The sequence below is a fragment of the Hippocampus comes genome, unplaced genomic scaffold, assembly GCF_001891065.2.
Source record: "Hippocampus comes isolate QL1 unplaced genomic scaffold, H_comes_QL1_v1.1 scaffold68, whole genome shotgun sequence".
Taxonomy (NCBI): Eukaryota; Metazoa; Chordata; class Actinopteri; order Syngnathiformes; family Syngnathidae; genus Hippocampus; species Hippocampus comes.
The window spans coordinates 3,488,946-3,501,478 of NW_017805625.1; the positions used below are offsets into that span (position 1 = coordinate 3,488,946).

General features: G+C 42.1%; 2 protein-coding genes across 7 annotated transcripts in view; both read left to right on the plus strand.

The window, feature by feature from the left end:
- The window catches only part of srgap2 (SLIT-ROBO Rho GTPase activating protein 2), a 57,017-nt gene extending 54,410 nt beyond the window's left edge, over window positions 1-2,607 (plus strand). For both annotated transcript variants that reach the window (XM_019880513.1, XM_019880514.1), the window contains exon 24: window positions 2-2,607. In XM_019880513.1, the coding sequence (XP_019736072.1) occupies window positions 2-414 (413 nt within the window). In that variant the 3' untranslated portion in view covers window positions 415-2,607. The remainder of the gene's footprint in view (window position 1) is intronic.
- A 408-nt stretch (window positions 2,608-3,015) lies between these two features.
- Window positions 3,016-11,989, plus strand: LOC109522194 (inhibitor of nuclear factor kappa-B kinase subunit epsilon-like). Of its 5 annotated transcripts, none has more exons than XM_019880518.1 (21): window positions 3,020-3,567; window positions 3,768-3,859; window positions 4,025-4,162; window positions 4,295-4,424; window positions 4,687-4,868; window positions 5,789-5,949; window positions 6,036-6,146; window positions 6,298-6,477; window positions 6,599-6,795; window positions 6,886-6,944; window positions 7,039-7,130; window positions 7,470-7,571; window positions 7,671-7,728; window positions 8,019-8,131; window positions 8,193-8,275; window positions 8,341-8,380; window positions 8,463-8,564; window positions 8,979-9,075; window positions 9,567-9,661; window positions 9,729-9,800; window positions 9,892-11,989. In XM_019880518.1, exons 2-21 carry the CDS (start codon window positions 3,770-3,772, stop codon window positions 9,953-9,955), a joined length of 2,166 nt encoding a protein of 721 aa, XP_019736077.1. In that variant the 5' UTR covers window positions 3,020-3,567; window positions 3,768-3,769; the 3' UTR covers window positions 9,956-11,989. The 5 variants fall into 5 exon arrangements, with proteins under 5 accessions (XP_019736082.1, XP_019736077.1, XP_019736080.1 ...); XM_019880521.1 differs by having other exon boundaries at window positions 3,020-3,439; XM_019880519.1 differs by having other exon boundaries at window positions 3,021-3,304.
- Window positions 11,990-12,533: the final 544 nt, after the last annotated feature.

Consider the following 12,533-nt stretch of genomic DNA (forward strand, 5'->3'; position numbering starts at 1 on the left):
TCATCGGAACCCTCCAGCCCGCTCCACTCCCGCTTGCTACGGGACAGCGAGGGGGGCTCCTCACACGCCCACCCACTTCAGCGCAGCGCCTCCTCAGCCAGCGACGTGCCCTCCTCCTTCCGAGCTACCAAAAGCCAGCCCAGGAGCCCCCTTCCCTCCGCCACGTCGCCTTCCCTTTCCTCTTCCTCTCTGTCCTCCTCGGTTCCTTCCTTCAGAGAGCTGCGTCCCCCGGCAACGAGGCCCAAGCCAGTGGTGTTCCCCAAAAGCGGCGGAGGGAATGGCAGTACAGCTATGGGTTCCCCGACATCCACCGTGCCACCTACGCCTCCGCCACCGGGGCACACACATGCTCTCCCTCACGCGCCTCCTCCACCACCTTCATCCCAGTCGAATGACAAATCCTGCCCGGCTTAGCACCTCCTCGCTCCCAGCACAGTCCAAATCGAATCCCTAATGCTTAAACCAGCAGGTCTTCAAGCAGGTGTCGGAAGCACTTAGTTTGTTACGCATCCAGCACATACTAACCCACTACACACTGTAGCATTCAGACGTCACAATCCATTTTAGAGTGTCACAAGGTTACATGGCCAGGTCACTTTTCACTGATCGCAGCACGGAAAGGATTTTCAAGTCTTTCATGAGGGAACAGTCAGATGTGCTGATTAATGGGCACCTGCAACTTTCATACACTAGCTATTTTTAGGGGGGGTGGAAGTATTGCTCTCCTTTACACAGAGATTCACATGAGGAAGAAAGAAAACTTTTTTTTTTCCTTGAAGCGTTTTTAAGACCCTGTAACGATCAAATGGGATTGTTTGATTCCTAAGAAAAGACTGTGAAAAGTTTTAAGCTCTCTTGAAATGAAACACACTGTCTTGCTGCTTCACACATGGAAGACTGGAGAAGAAAAGCTCTGTATTGAAAGACCGGGACAATAACAGCACGAGTGGTTGAGAGCTTTGTCACTTGTTCCAGTCTTTTTCTTTGTTTTTTGTTTTTTTTTTAATATATATTGCTGTTTGGGATCTTGGTCTAGTAAAATGTAGCTAAAAGAAATACTAAATTGGTTGGGGAACCACAAGTGTTTGACCTGGCATCAAGCAAACAAACTGAGAGAAAACGAGTTCATGATATACACTATGTCATAATATTTGTTTGGTTATTGCTTCCTATTTTTTCTTGATTTTTAATATGGCCGTCACAGATGGCCACTGATATTGAAAAGGTTCCCCAGCCCTAAATAAAGCAATAAGAATCATGGAACGCTGGTAGTATTTTTGCTGCTTTTCGACTGCAGCTCTTCTATGTGTAGGGGACCACTGAAAGCCAGCATTTTTTATTTTCTTTGTAATGTTGGAGTGTACACGCACATGTTCTCCACAGATGTGTGTGTGGTGTTTTGTGGCAGCTAAACACCTTTCAGGTTGCATGCTGTGGCCATTTGACAGCAGCTTGCAATGACTAAATGGCTGATATCCTTTTATGTCCTTGCAATGCCAGCAAGAGGCTAACTACAAAAAAAAAAAGACGGCTTGCTCATATAATTATACTTCACACTTTGCAGTAAAAAAGAGTTTAATTATTCTAATGGTGTTCACGTATGTTTATTAATCATTAGGGCAACTGGAAGCATGGCGCTGAGGTCTTTTGAGGGTGTGTTTGAACACAACCAACCACCTCATCCAATTACTTCTTAAGCACCCTTTTTTTTCGGACTTTTTCACTGTTACTGTTTTACGGACAAATGTTGACCTGTGTCGCCGTCTGGTCGTGTGCATGTGTGTGCCGCTATGTGAGCATGCGTGGATGGATGGATGAATCCATTACAAGAGGATGGCCAAGGTATGAATAAGTCAAATATGTGTTGTCACCCGTGTCTGTATATTCACAGGATTTTGCAATAATACCACCGACCACAGAACTCTTACAAAGGTGGCCAAAGAAGACCCCGTTTATTATTACAGGGAGTAGCACCATTTAATGTTCAAATAAATTTCTCCTTTTGCAAGTATGTAAATCAGATCAGGATATAAATGCATAAAATGATTCAAATATTTTTTTTCTGTATATGAGACAGCTGCATCACACTCTCCCACGTATTGAATTACACTTGTACATTTTTAAATCTCGATCATGATTGTGTATTACTGTTGTTCTTACCTCATTGCAACAACTGGAGGGACTGTGACTGCGTGCTTGGTGCGCGCACACACAGACCAACATGGATGTGGGTGGTTGGTGCATTTGTGTGATCTCAAATCAAATCATGCACTTGAACAAAGTTGGCTTTGCGTGTTGACTAACTGTGTGCGGGTGACTTACCAGATTTTGTCATATATGCATTTGTGTCCATTTGGAAACAGAACTAAAAAAAAGAGAGGGACTCTTATGTCAAATTTATTTATAGTAGTCTTTGTATTACTGGAGAATCCTGTGTTCAGATGTACTTTGTATATAACAATGTTGTACATTACAGAGGTACACTCTTCTTTTTGGTACAATATTGTACAGTAATATCAATGGTGATTTAATCAAATAGGCCTTATATAATTCTATGTGTAGTTATGGTTGTAGATCTTTTTTTAAATAAACATTGCTTGCTATCAATTTTGAGTTGTATCATCTCTCTGTCCAACATCGAAATAGGTTGTATGTGCAGACAAAAGTAAACATGTTAAATATCTAGATTCCACACTGCAGGTGATTGAAGCATAAAAAATGAAATTTATACAGGACAGTAACTTAACGATAGTAAATTTTACTCGATTTCCCCCTCCTCTCGAGCTCGAAACGATTTCCAATGCTGGGAAATGGCCCGAAACTTCTTCTTCTTCTTCTCCTTTCGGCACGTCCCTATTCAGGGGTCGAAACATTCGGGGGAAATCCCGTGACTACAACTCCCAGAAGCCACCTCGCCCAACTCCATAACTTTTGGGATATTGCTTTTGTAACGTTTAATAATTTAGTAACGCTTAATTAGATAATGAAGACAAGTTATTTGTACTTAAGTATTATTGAATAAATTATAGGTTTTAATACTATTGCTGATGTTTTACCGTTGTTTGTATATCAATACGTTGTTATGTCACATGACCCACTTTAGAGGAGCTATTTTAGATTTAGCAATGAGTAAACTTTGTCGCGGTTCCCCTCTAAAATCCACTTCTTCAAGAGTTGACCTTTAGCGGGGAAGCAACTTTTGGACATAGTGTCACTTGTTTGAAACAGTTCAACTTCGCAAACTCAGCTTCATTTCCGCAATCAACAACTGAACGGCTGTAGCAGCGAGCAGACACTTCCTCCCGTGAGTTGGAAACACTGAAATGTGCTTAGCGACGCAACTTCGAGTCTAAATACAAAACGTTTGTGGCTCCATAAACCAAGAAAAGGATAAGGATAGTTAGCAGCAGCATTCATTGCAAAGGGCTTTCACCCTCAGGTGTGGTTTATTTTGCTCCGGACGTTTTTACATCTACAATTTTGCCATTTCGTACGTCTTTTCTTACATACGAATCCGATTTAAAGGCACTTTTTGGGGCGTAAGCTGATTACTGATACTCCTGAGTGGTAAGCTACAATACAATGTTCTGTTTGACATTTTTTATCGTTCTATTTCTGAAAAAAATCACCGTTAGCTAATCCTAAGCGTTTGGGTTATATATTTGCATGTGTAGGTACACTAGTAAGTCTTTATTTGTGTTCCACAGTTTGACACATGGGAAATTAAGCTTTGTGTGTATTTTTCTTTCATTCTGCCATAATGTCAGAGATGACAGCCAGCACCCCCAGCTACCTGTGGTCCTTACAGGATGTCCTGGGTCAAGGGGCTACTGCCTGCGTCTACAAGGCTCGAAATAAGGTAACCTCATTTTTATTTTTTTTCAAACACGATTGTGTTTGTCTTCCTCACGTCTGTGCTGCTCACATTTTGGCTGGGATAACATCACTCTGGTATTGCCCAAAACGCTGACCTTTTTCCCCTTTCTGGTTATTGTGTGTGTGATTTTTTTTTAAATTTGTTTAGCGGACGGGTGAGTTGGTAGCCGTCAAGGTTTTCAACTTGGCGAGCTACAACCGCACTCATGAGGTGCAGATGAGGGAGTTTGACATGCTGAGGAAGCTCAACCACAAGAACATTGTCAAGCTTTACGCCGTGGAGGAGGTAAAGCTGCCATTTCATAAAGGGACAACATATAATTGAAAAAGTGTACACTGGATTAGTTAAACAGACGCATTCATCTCATCGCTGTGTAAAAGTAAAATGTGAATGTTATGGGAAAATTCTCTTTTGCAGCTGCCATCTAAACAGAAGGTTCTAGTGATGGAATTCTGCTCGGGGGGAAGTTTGCTCAACGTGCTTGAAGAGCCAGAAAATGCTTTTGGCCTGGCTGAGGCGGAGTTTCTCACTGTATTGCAATGTGTTGGTAGGTTGAAGTTCACCCTGAAAGGACAAACGCGGTCCATTGCCAGTATTTGTCCCTTTCGTGAAAAAAATTAGAAAGAATACTTCACAGGATCTAACTGTTGCCATCATCAGTCTTAATCACAATCTCGTTTATTGGGTCACACGGGTAGCCCTTCACATTAAGCCGTAGACAAAAAGTAGCTCTCGGTTTCAAAAAGGTTAGTGAACCCTGACTTAAAAGCATTTCACATGAATAATTGCTCACTTCCTTTCTATTTTAGTACAGGGAATGAACCACCTACGAGAGAACGGTGTGGTGCACCGGGACATTAAACCAGGCAACATAATGCGTCAGACGGGTGAGGACGGCAGGTCTGTCTATAAGCTAACTGACTTCGGAGCGGCGAGAGAGTTGGAGGATGATGAGAAGTTTATGTCCATTTATGGAACTGAAGAATATCTGGTAAGGAATCACAAGAAGAGAAACGGTTTGTGTGATATTGGCGTGCTGCAGAAATAAGTTTTACGATGATCGCTTAACGAGTAAGCTCTACTCACAGTGGTCTTGTACATGCATTGTGTTTTCTGTATTGCGATCGTTCCTTGCCAGCTTTTCTTGATAACTGGCATCTTGCATTATCAAAATAAAGTTAGCCTTGGGGAATACCTTCTATTTGCCATAAAATTCTCCTATTCATTGTTTTTGTGCTCAGGCCAAAGCCATGTCTAATAGAAGAAAATAGTGCTTTGCCACCATCTTGTGGTATCTGAAGTTCTGCAAATTGTAAAATTTTACTTCATAACAAAGAAACGAACAGAAATGGTTACAGTATGGTGATGTTGTTGTTACAAGCCATGTTGCGCAATAGAAGTAAAGGACTACAAATAATCCAAAGTTGCTGCAACGCAAGAACAGGAAGTCTGAATGATTAAAGAGACATTTGAACTATGCCAGACAGCGGCAGAAAGGTGTCAGAGAATCTTGCGACCTCTTGTGGTGAAAATGATTACTGTACCACCTTCATTGGTCTGTAGGTTAAAACACATCAAGTTGATAAAGGAGTACATATATGCAGAAGTGACCATTTCTGGTTGACAATATTTTGAGTCCCGGTAAAATATTTCATGTTTACTTAGGAGCATAAGCATTTTATCAAATTGGAGATGAGAAACACAAATTTAAAAAAAAATCCAGGGTCAACCTAGTAGCCAAGCCAAAAATCGACCAGAAATTGTTTTAACCGACTCAGTGACACCCACACGCTACCTTCCGGCCATTTGTTAAAGTTAATCTTTTCGATGGATTCTGAAGTTGACTTCTTCCGAGTCATATTTTTTTCTAGAAAAAGTCTACTGTATATTTGTTTGTGCGTTTGTTGATAGCATCCAGACATGTATGAGCGCGTGGTGCTCCGTGCGCATCACCAGAAGGCGTATGGAGTGAGCGTGGACCTGTGGAGCGTCGGGGTGACCTTTTACCACACTGCCACAGGGTCTCTCCCCTTCATGCCATTCAAAGGGCCCCGCAGGGACAAGCAGACCATGTAGGTCTTTAACTGCGCTTTTCGATGGCACTGTCAGCACATGTTTATCGAAGTTATTGTTATTAACCCCCGGTTTTGTTGTGCAGGTATAAAATCACCACAGAAAAACCACCGGGGGCTATTTCTGGATTACAGCGTGTCGAGAACGGACCAATAGAGTGGAGCTCATACCTGCCGGACAGCTGCCAATTGTCGCAGTATGCCACTTCCCCGATTATTGGAACTTGATTGCTCTTTTAAACAGCATTTATGGTTCATAAAAAGTTAGAAAATGCTCTTTGTGATACATCGGTGTCTATCACGGCTATTTCTTCTTGCTCACCGTGTCACTTTTGACCGTCTCCATAGGGGTCTCAAGATGCATCTGGTTCCTGTACTTGCCGGTATACTTGAGGCAGACCAGGAGAGGTGTTGGGGCTTCGACCAGTTCATCACAGCCACAATAGACATCCTGCAACGACAACCAGTGCACCTGTTTGCTCTCCAGCAGGCTATGGCGCACTGCGTGTACATACATCACTACAACACGTGAGTCCGCACATTTGAGAATGTTTGTTGGTCAACACAAAGCAGTTGAAATATCAGCAGACAATTAGTATTGTTTGTATTGTATAGCCACAACTTTCTCGTATTTTGTCCATCTACCCAGGGTATCCGGATTCTTTGAGGAGGTGGCAATGCAGACTGGAATTGATGTCCAGCACCAACAGCTGCTCTACTTGGGCCATGAACTCCCACTAGAGGGCAGCATGAAGGTGGTCAACCTCCCCCACACTACAGCCACAAGGCCTCTCATCCTGCTGAGTCGCGGGCAAGAAGCAAACAGCAGCCTGCCCTTCAGGGAACGTAAGACGCACATACTTTAATTTACAATGTATTGGACATGAGCGCCTGTCATTAACGAGTAGCTTTTGTGTATATGTGGCCCATCTGTAGCAGAGACTCCGATCATTCCAGCCAAGTTTGACGTCATGGCCGACTACAACTTCACCAAGGTCGCACCTTTTTCATTTATTTGATCATGTTGCTACATGAAAAAAAAAAAATCCTCAAGCCATGATTACCGTTCCCTTTTTGATGTCATTGCAGTTAATAGTTGGAGTGGTCCACCAGTATCTGAGGATTGCACAACTGCTGCACTCACACAGAGAGCTTTTGCTGGAGGGGTATTACAGTTACATGTGAGGAGCACTCTTGTTCTTATTTACACTTCGCACTGGAATGTTCTACCACAAAATCAGAATGGCCGTTCTTTTGTCATATCACGTGTCATCCATCCAGCCGTCCATGAATCAGAAAGTTAAGTAACACAAGGACCAACAAAGAGAAAACACGCTACATGTACAAACTATACCGTATACATATACAAAATATTAAACGTCACATCTTCTCTACAGGCATTACTGAGGCATGGCTTTCTAGAAAATGCGATGGGTCTCATCTTCAAGCTTCTCGCCTGATGTCAAGTGATTACGATGGCATTTTTTTTTCTAGTGAAAGAAGTCGCTACTGTATTTCAGGATGAAGCTGCGCAGGGAGTGTGGGGAAGCTATGCACAGTATTGCGCAAATCGGCATTAGGCTCAAGTCTTGCCTCGGCGTACAACACAGGATATTCACTCTGTGAGTCTGCTTTTGCACACGTTCCGGGCAAAGTAAAAGGAATTTTAAACAGGCCCTCATCCTAACTTTTTTTCCTCCCGTGTCTTTCGCATAACGAAGAGATCGTTGCGCTTCAGAAAACCTGAGTGCAGCTGATAAGAGTGACAGGTTGCAGCAAGTAAGTGAGCCTTTGCTGAGCTGTAAACACAGAAGCGGGACATTTTGCGTCGCTTCGACTGGATCAATGGGAAAGTTCACACTAGTTTCAAATTTAAGAAAAGCACATTTGTCTTGGGTTCTGATATATGTTGGTTTGGCTGGAAAGGGATACATAACTAAACACAACAAAGATCAGGCGCTTCCTTCTTTTGGCACTTTTGTTAATAACAGCGCGAACCGGAAATGCCGACGTTACTTGTGACACATTCGAGGTATCATAATGTGTGGCTGCCGCTTTGATCCTTTCAGGTCAATGATCACCTGCCTGGGTACGTCGCAGGCATTCAGGAATTTCAGAACCGCCTGGATCACTTGCAGATCGAGCAGGCCAAGCTTGCAGAGACGCTGAACAGTGACAAAAGGTACAAAGCAGGAAGTGCCCCGTTCGCGGCGGTGTGAACTTTGACCTCTTGTTTCCTCCAGCTGTCAGAAAATGCAGATGCTCCTTCAAAAGATTGTGGCGATTCATCAGCTTTACCGTAAAGACAGACTCTCAGGCAGTATGCGTGCGTCTCTTAACTTCACATTCCCGATTGTGTTGCCCTGTCTAACTTTTTTATTTTCTTCACAGAGTTGCTATATAATGACGAACAAATCCACAAGTTTGAAAAGTATGTGTCACACTTAACCGTTGGACTGCTCTTGCACCCTAAGAAAGTGATCGCGTAACCTGATTGTCATCGTCTTTGATAGAATCCAACTGTCCTCACACATCAAGCGGGTTAAGTCTCTCACCAGAGAAAACTGTGCGCTAAAATACAAGGATCTCTTGGAAACTACTAGGACATGGAGCAGGTCAGAGCATCTTTGAACCGCAGAAACGTGACGCTTACCCGAAGCCCGGATTCAATTCAGCTCAGACAGAACCTATTTTGACAAATACACATTTAAAGTCCCTGTAAAGCCTTTTCTCAGTGTAATGTGCAAGCACTCAGGGCAGACAATGAGGCGCTTTCAAGTGGCCACACCAGTACAAGAGATTTCCCCCCCCCCCCCCCACACACACACACACACTTTTTCTTTTCTCCTCCTGGCACTTGCGCCTTTTCCACTGTCACAGTGCATACACTCACAGCCGACAACGAGGTGCTCTATAGGTTTTTGGGATTAGCCCTGAATCATGAATGGATTTAGAAACAGATCTCTGAATTCACTTTACAGGGTCTTATAGGAAGCAATGGAATTAATTTGTCTCGACTGTTTCTGCAGAATTTTACTCGAAATGCAGAGCCATCTACAAGACTTCAGTTCCTTCTGCACGGGCCTGTTGGCTGATCTTGCGATAACTGAGCAGCACCAAAACAAAGTGAGCTGGAGCCAGTCACCACTAGTCACTCTAAATGAAAATGATTTTGCTTTGCATAACTGAATGAATATTTTTATTATATATTTGATTATATTTTCATATTAGGGCCACACTGGAAAGATACAAATTCAAAGAATAGATCTTTATTTGTCATTTTAAGAGGAAACTAAATTATTTTCACATTGAATGGCAAAATTTGCCCTCCATTTATTTAATGTTAAATACTGCTATTTAAGTGATTAGATTACCGGTATTGAAAAACCCAGTCGGTGTAGGATCGCCAACACTTGCTCTATACTGCTTATAGTGATGGAGTATCCTAAAACCTTACTAGTCGTCATCTTATAGGTATACGTTTCTACCATTGAAATTGTGACTTTATTCTTCCAAGTGTGACCCAAATCTTTTAATCCTATTAATTTACCCATTTTCAGTTGTCACTTTTTTTTTTTTAACGTCTTTGAATGCAACGTGTCATCTGTTTACCTCAGACACTGGACAAAATCTTGGTCACACCACAGTCAAGCAGCACAGGACAGCAGCAACAGGAAATGCCACTCAGGGACAAGGAACAAATGGTGTCCAGGTTTGTGAGTGTGTGTAAATGCAAATGACAGACAGCTTTCATGCTAGCATGTCTTTCTTTGGCCTAGGATGTACCACCTAAAAGAAGAAATGGAAATTCTGGTCCGGGAACTTCAGTGTAGTAACGCCATTATTGAGAGGTTGGTAAAATGGCTTCGATGTTGTTCATGACCAGATTCATTTTCCCGTGCCGCGTGCACTTATTTTCTTTCTTTCTTTATTTTTTTGCAGTCTGGAAGCAGTGAACTCTGCAGTGGCTGTGAGACCGAGCTTGGCACGGCCTGCCACACTGTGACAGGCGGCTCGTTTTAATTGCCTGGTGAACATTTGCTGGATGACTGCTGTGACGCTATCAAAGATTGCCTGCTGCAAGAGGGAGCTGAAGACGGCAGATTGCGAACCAATTAAGAGATAAGACTCACAGTTGGGGAGAAAACACCGCTGAGGAATTTTGTGTGTGTGGTTTGCCAGCGGGCACTTCAATGCAAACCTCATTAATACTTTTTATCCATCCAACCATGCATTTTCTATGCTGCTTATCCTAGTCAAAGTCATGGTCATGCTTATTCAAGCAATCACAGGGCATAATACATTTTAGTGTTGTTAAATTTGTAACATACTGTCATGTTTGGGGCATCTCATTACATATTTACACATATCACTCCACTAGGGATGTCACGGCATTCTGACCTCATTGAAGGGGCTGAAGTCTTCCGTCTCACTATCTAGCCTGTCATATCTCCCATGATTTTTTGTTTTGTTTACTGCAGTCACACACTGTGATTAAATCAGTCAAAGCCCCCTCAACCAGAGCGTAGTTTCAAGTCATTTTCTAGCCTGTCCCTGTGTTGTTGTTTCCATGTTGCAAGACCCGCTTTTGTTGTGACATGATCCACACAAGACAAGCACAGATTATAGATTCAGAATGGGGAGTTTTTTTTTTAAAGGTCAGGCTTGAATGCCCTTTCAGATGCTTCAATTGTGCACAGGTGAGCGCACTTTGTTTTAACCCTTTCGGGGACAGCGGTTACTCCAGTGGACAGCTTGTCATGTGATCAGGTGACAGGGTGCATGAAAGGGTTAACATTTGTTACATATGTAGCTTTCGTTCTGTTTTGCTGTGGGGGATCATTTTCTCTCATACAAAAGAAAAGTGAAAGTAAATACTAGCTTAATGCCCCCTCAAGTTTCCACGACTAACGGACATGCGAAGATGACTCACCGTGTGGTTGAAATAAAAAAGAAACAAAAACTCCTTGTTGGGGATGTTCATGTGCCTGTGTTTTCTGCAGCCCAAATGTCACAAGTTTCATACTTAATGTGTGCTTATTTAAATGTCCTTTTGTGGTTGTGAGCTCAAGTCTGATTATACATGGGGGCAAATTGTAGGTTACAAAACAAGCAAGCTAGGTATCAGCTGCATTCAGTGCTCCTTCCAACGTTATGATTCTTGTTTGTTCTATCTTGTTTGTCCAAATCTGTTGCCACCATCCTTAAATCACCGTGGTTCACGCGACTTAATGTCGCAACTGGCCCTTTTCCCCCCACCTGGTTTCTATTAACTTATTTTTTCCATGTTTTGTCATCATCTGTGGAGGTGGACCGACAATAACAAGCCTAGTTGGACAAAGAGTACAAATTACAGATGTTTTCAAGTGTAGGGACGAATTGTAAAACTTTCCAAGAAAAAAAAAGTGTTGCGAAAATATTCGCACTTTGTTACTTTCCACCGGGCACATGCACACACAGACATGATCATAATTTTACTGATAAACACAGAGAGGACAGTTAAACAAACGCCATCTGTATTGTATTTGTGGATGTTTTTTGTTTTTGAGTGAAAGAGATCATGGATGCATCGACTTTGATCCCAAAATGATTCGAACATGAAAACACAGTTGAGCAGAGTCGCGCCACGCGTGTTTTAAACAGTTATGGAATTATATTGATTGGAGACTCCATCTTAAAACTATTCTGATGGTTTGTTGAAAGAAATTGATCAATACAGACAGACTGCTCGTCTTCAAATGGGGAAGGTGTATCTGTTCATGTCATCATCAGTGGCAATGTGTCTCGAAACACAATTGTAACGTAATAATGGCGGACAAAATACCACAGGGATTTCGTGTGTGCGGTTTTCACTTCATTGCAAACCTCATTAATAAATTGTATCTATCCAACAATCTACTTTCTATACTGCTTATCCTTTTCAAAGTCATGGGAAGGAATTCTATCGATCAGATGACAGACTGCATCCTGAACTGGTTATTCAAGCAATCACAGGCCACGATACGTTGTGCTAATAAACCAGGAATTCATGTTTTCTCTTGCCAGTTTTCTGTCTTTTTCATTTTTGACTGATGACTGGGTTTATTTTCAAGTACCGGTACTGCTTCTTTCGATACTGCTAATTAAATAATTTATTGTCCAAAAATGAATTCATTTTGATGCACATGAAAATTCTTATGTCGCCATCTCTGTAGCAGTTGGTGAAAATATTTACAAGAGAGTTGTACAAAATACACACAGTCGCTCACAGCTTCTTTTGTTCTTGCTTACTTATGATAAAACCATGTCAAGTCAAGTACAACTTTATTGTCAAATGTGCTGTACAGTATACGGAAGCAGTTGGTGAAAATATTTACAAGAGAGTAGTACAAAATACACAAAGTCGCTCACAGCTTCTTTTGTTCTTGCTTACTCTTATGATAAAACCATGCAGTGAATATCAAGTCAAGTACAACTTTATTGTCAAATGTGCTGTACAGTATAAGGCACAGATGAAATTTCTTCCCTCTCAAGACAACATAAAACAAGAGTAGCCGCTGCGGGTGTGCGCGCCCCCATCAAAAGAAAAGTTAACATTAAATGAC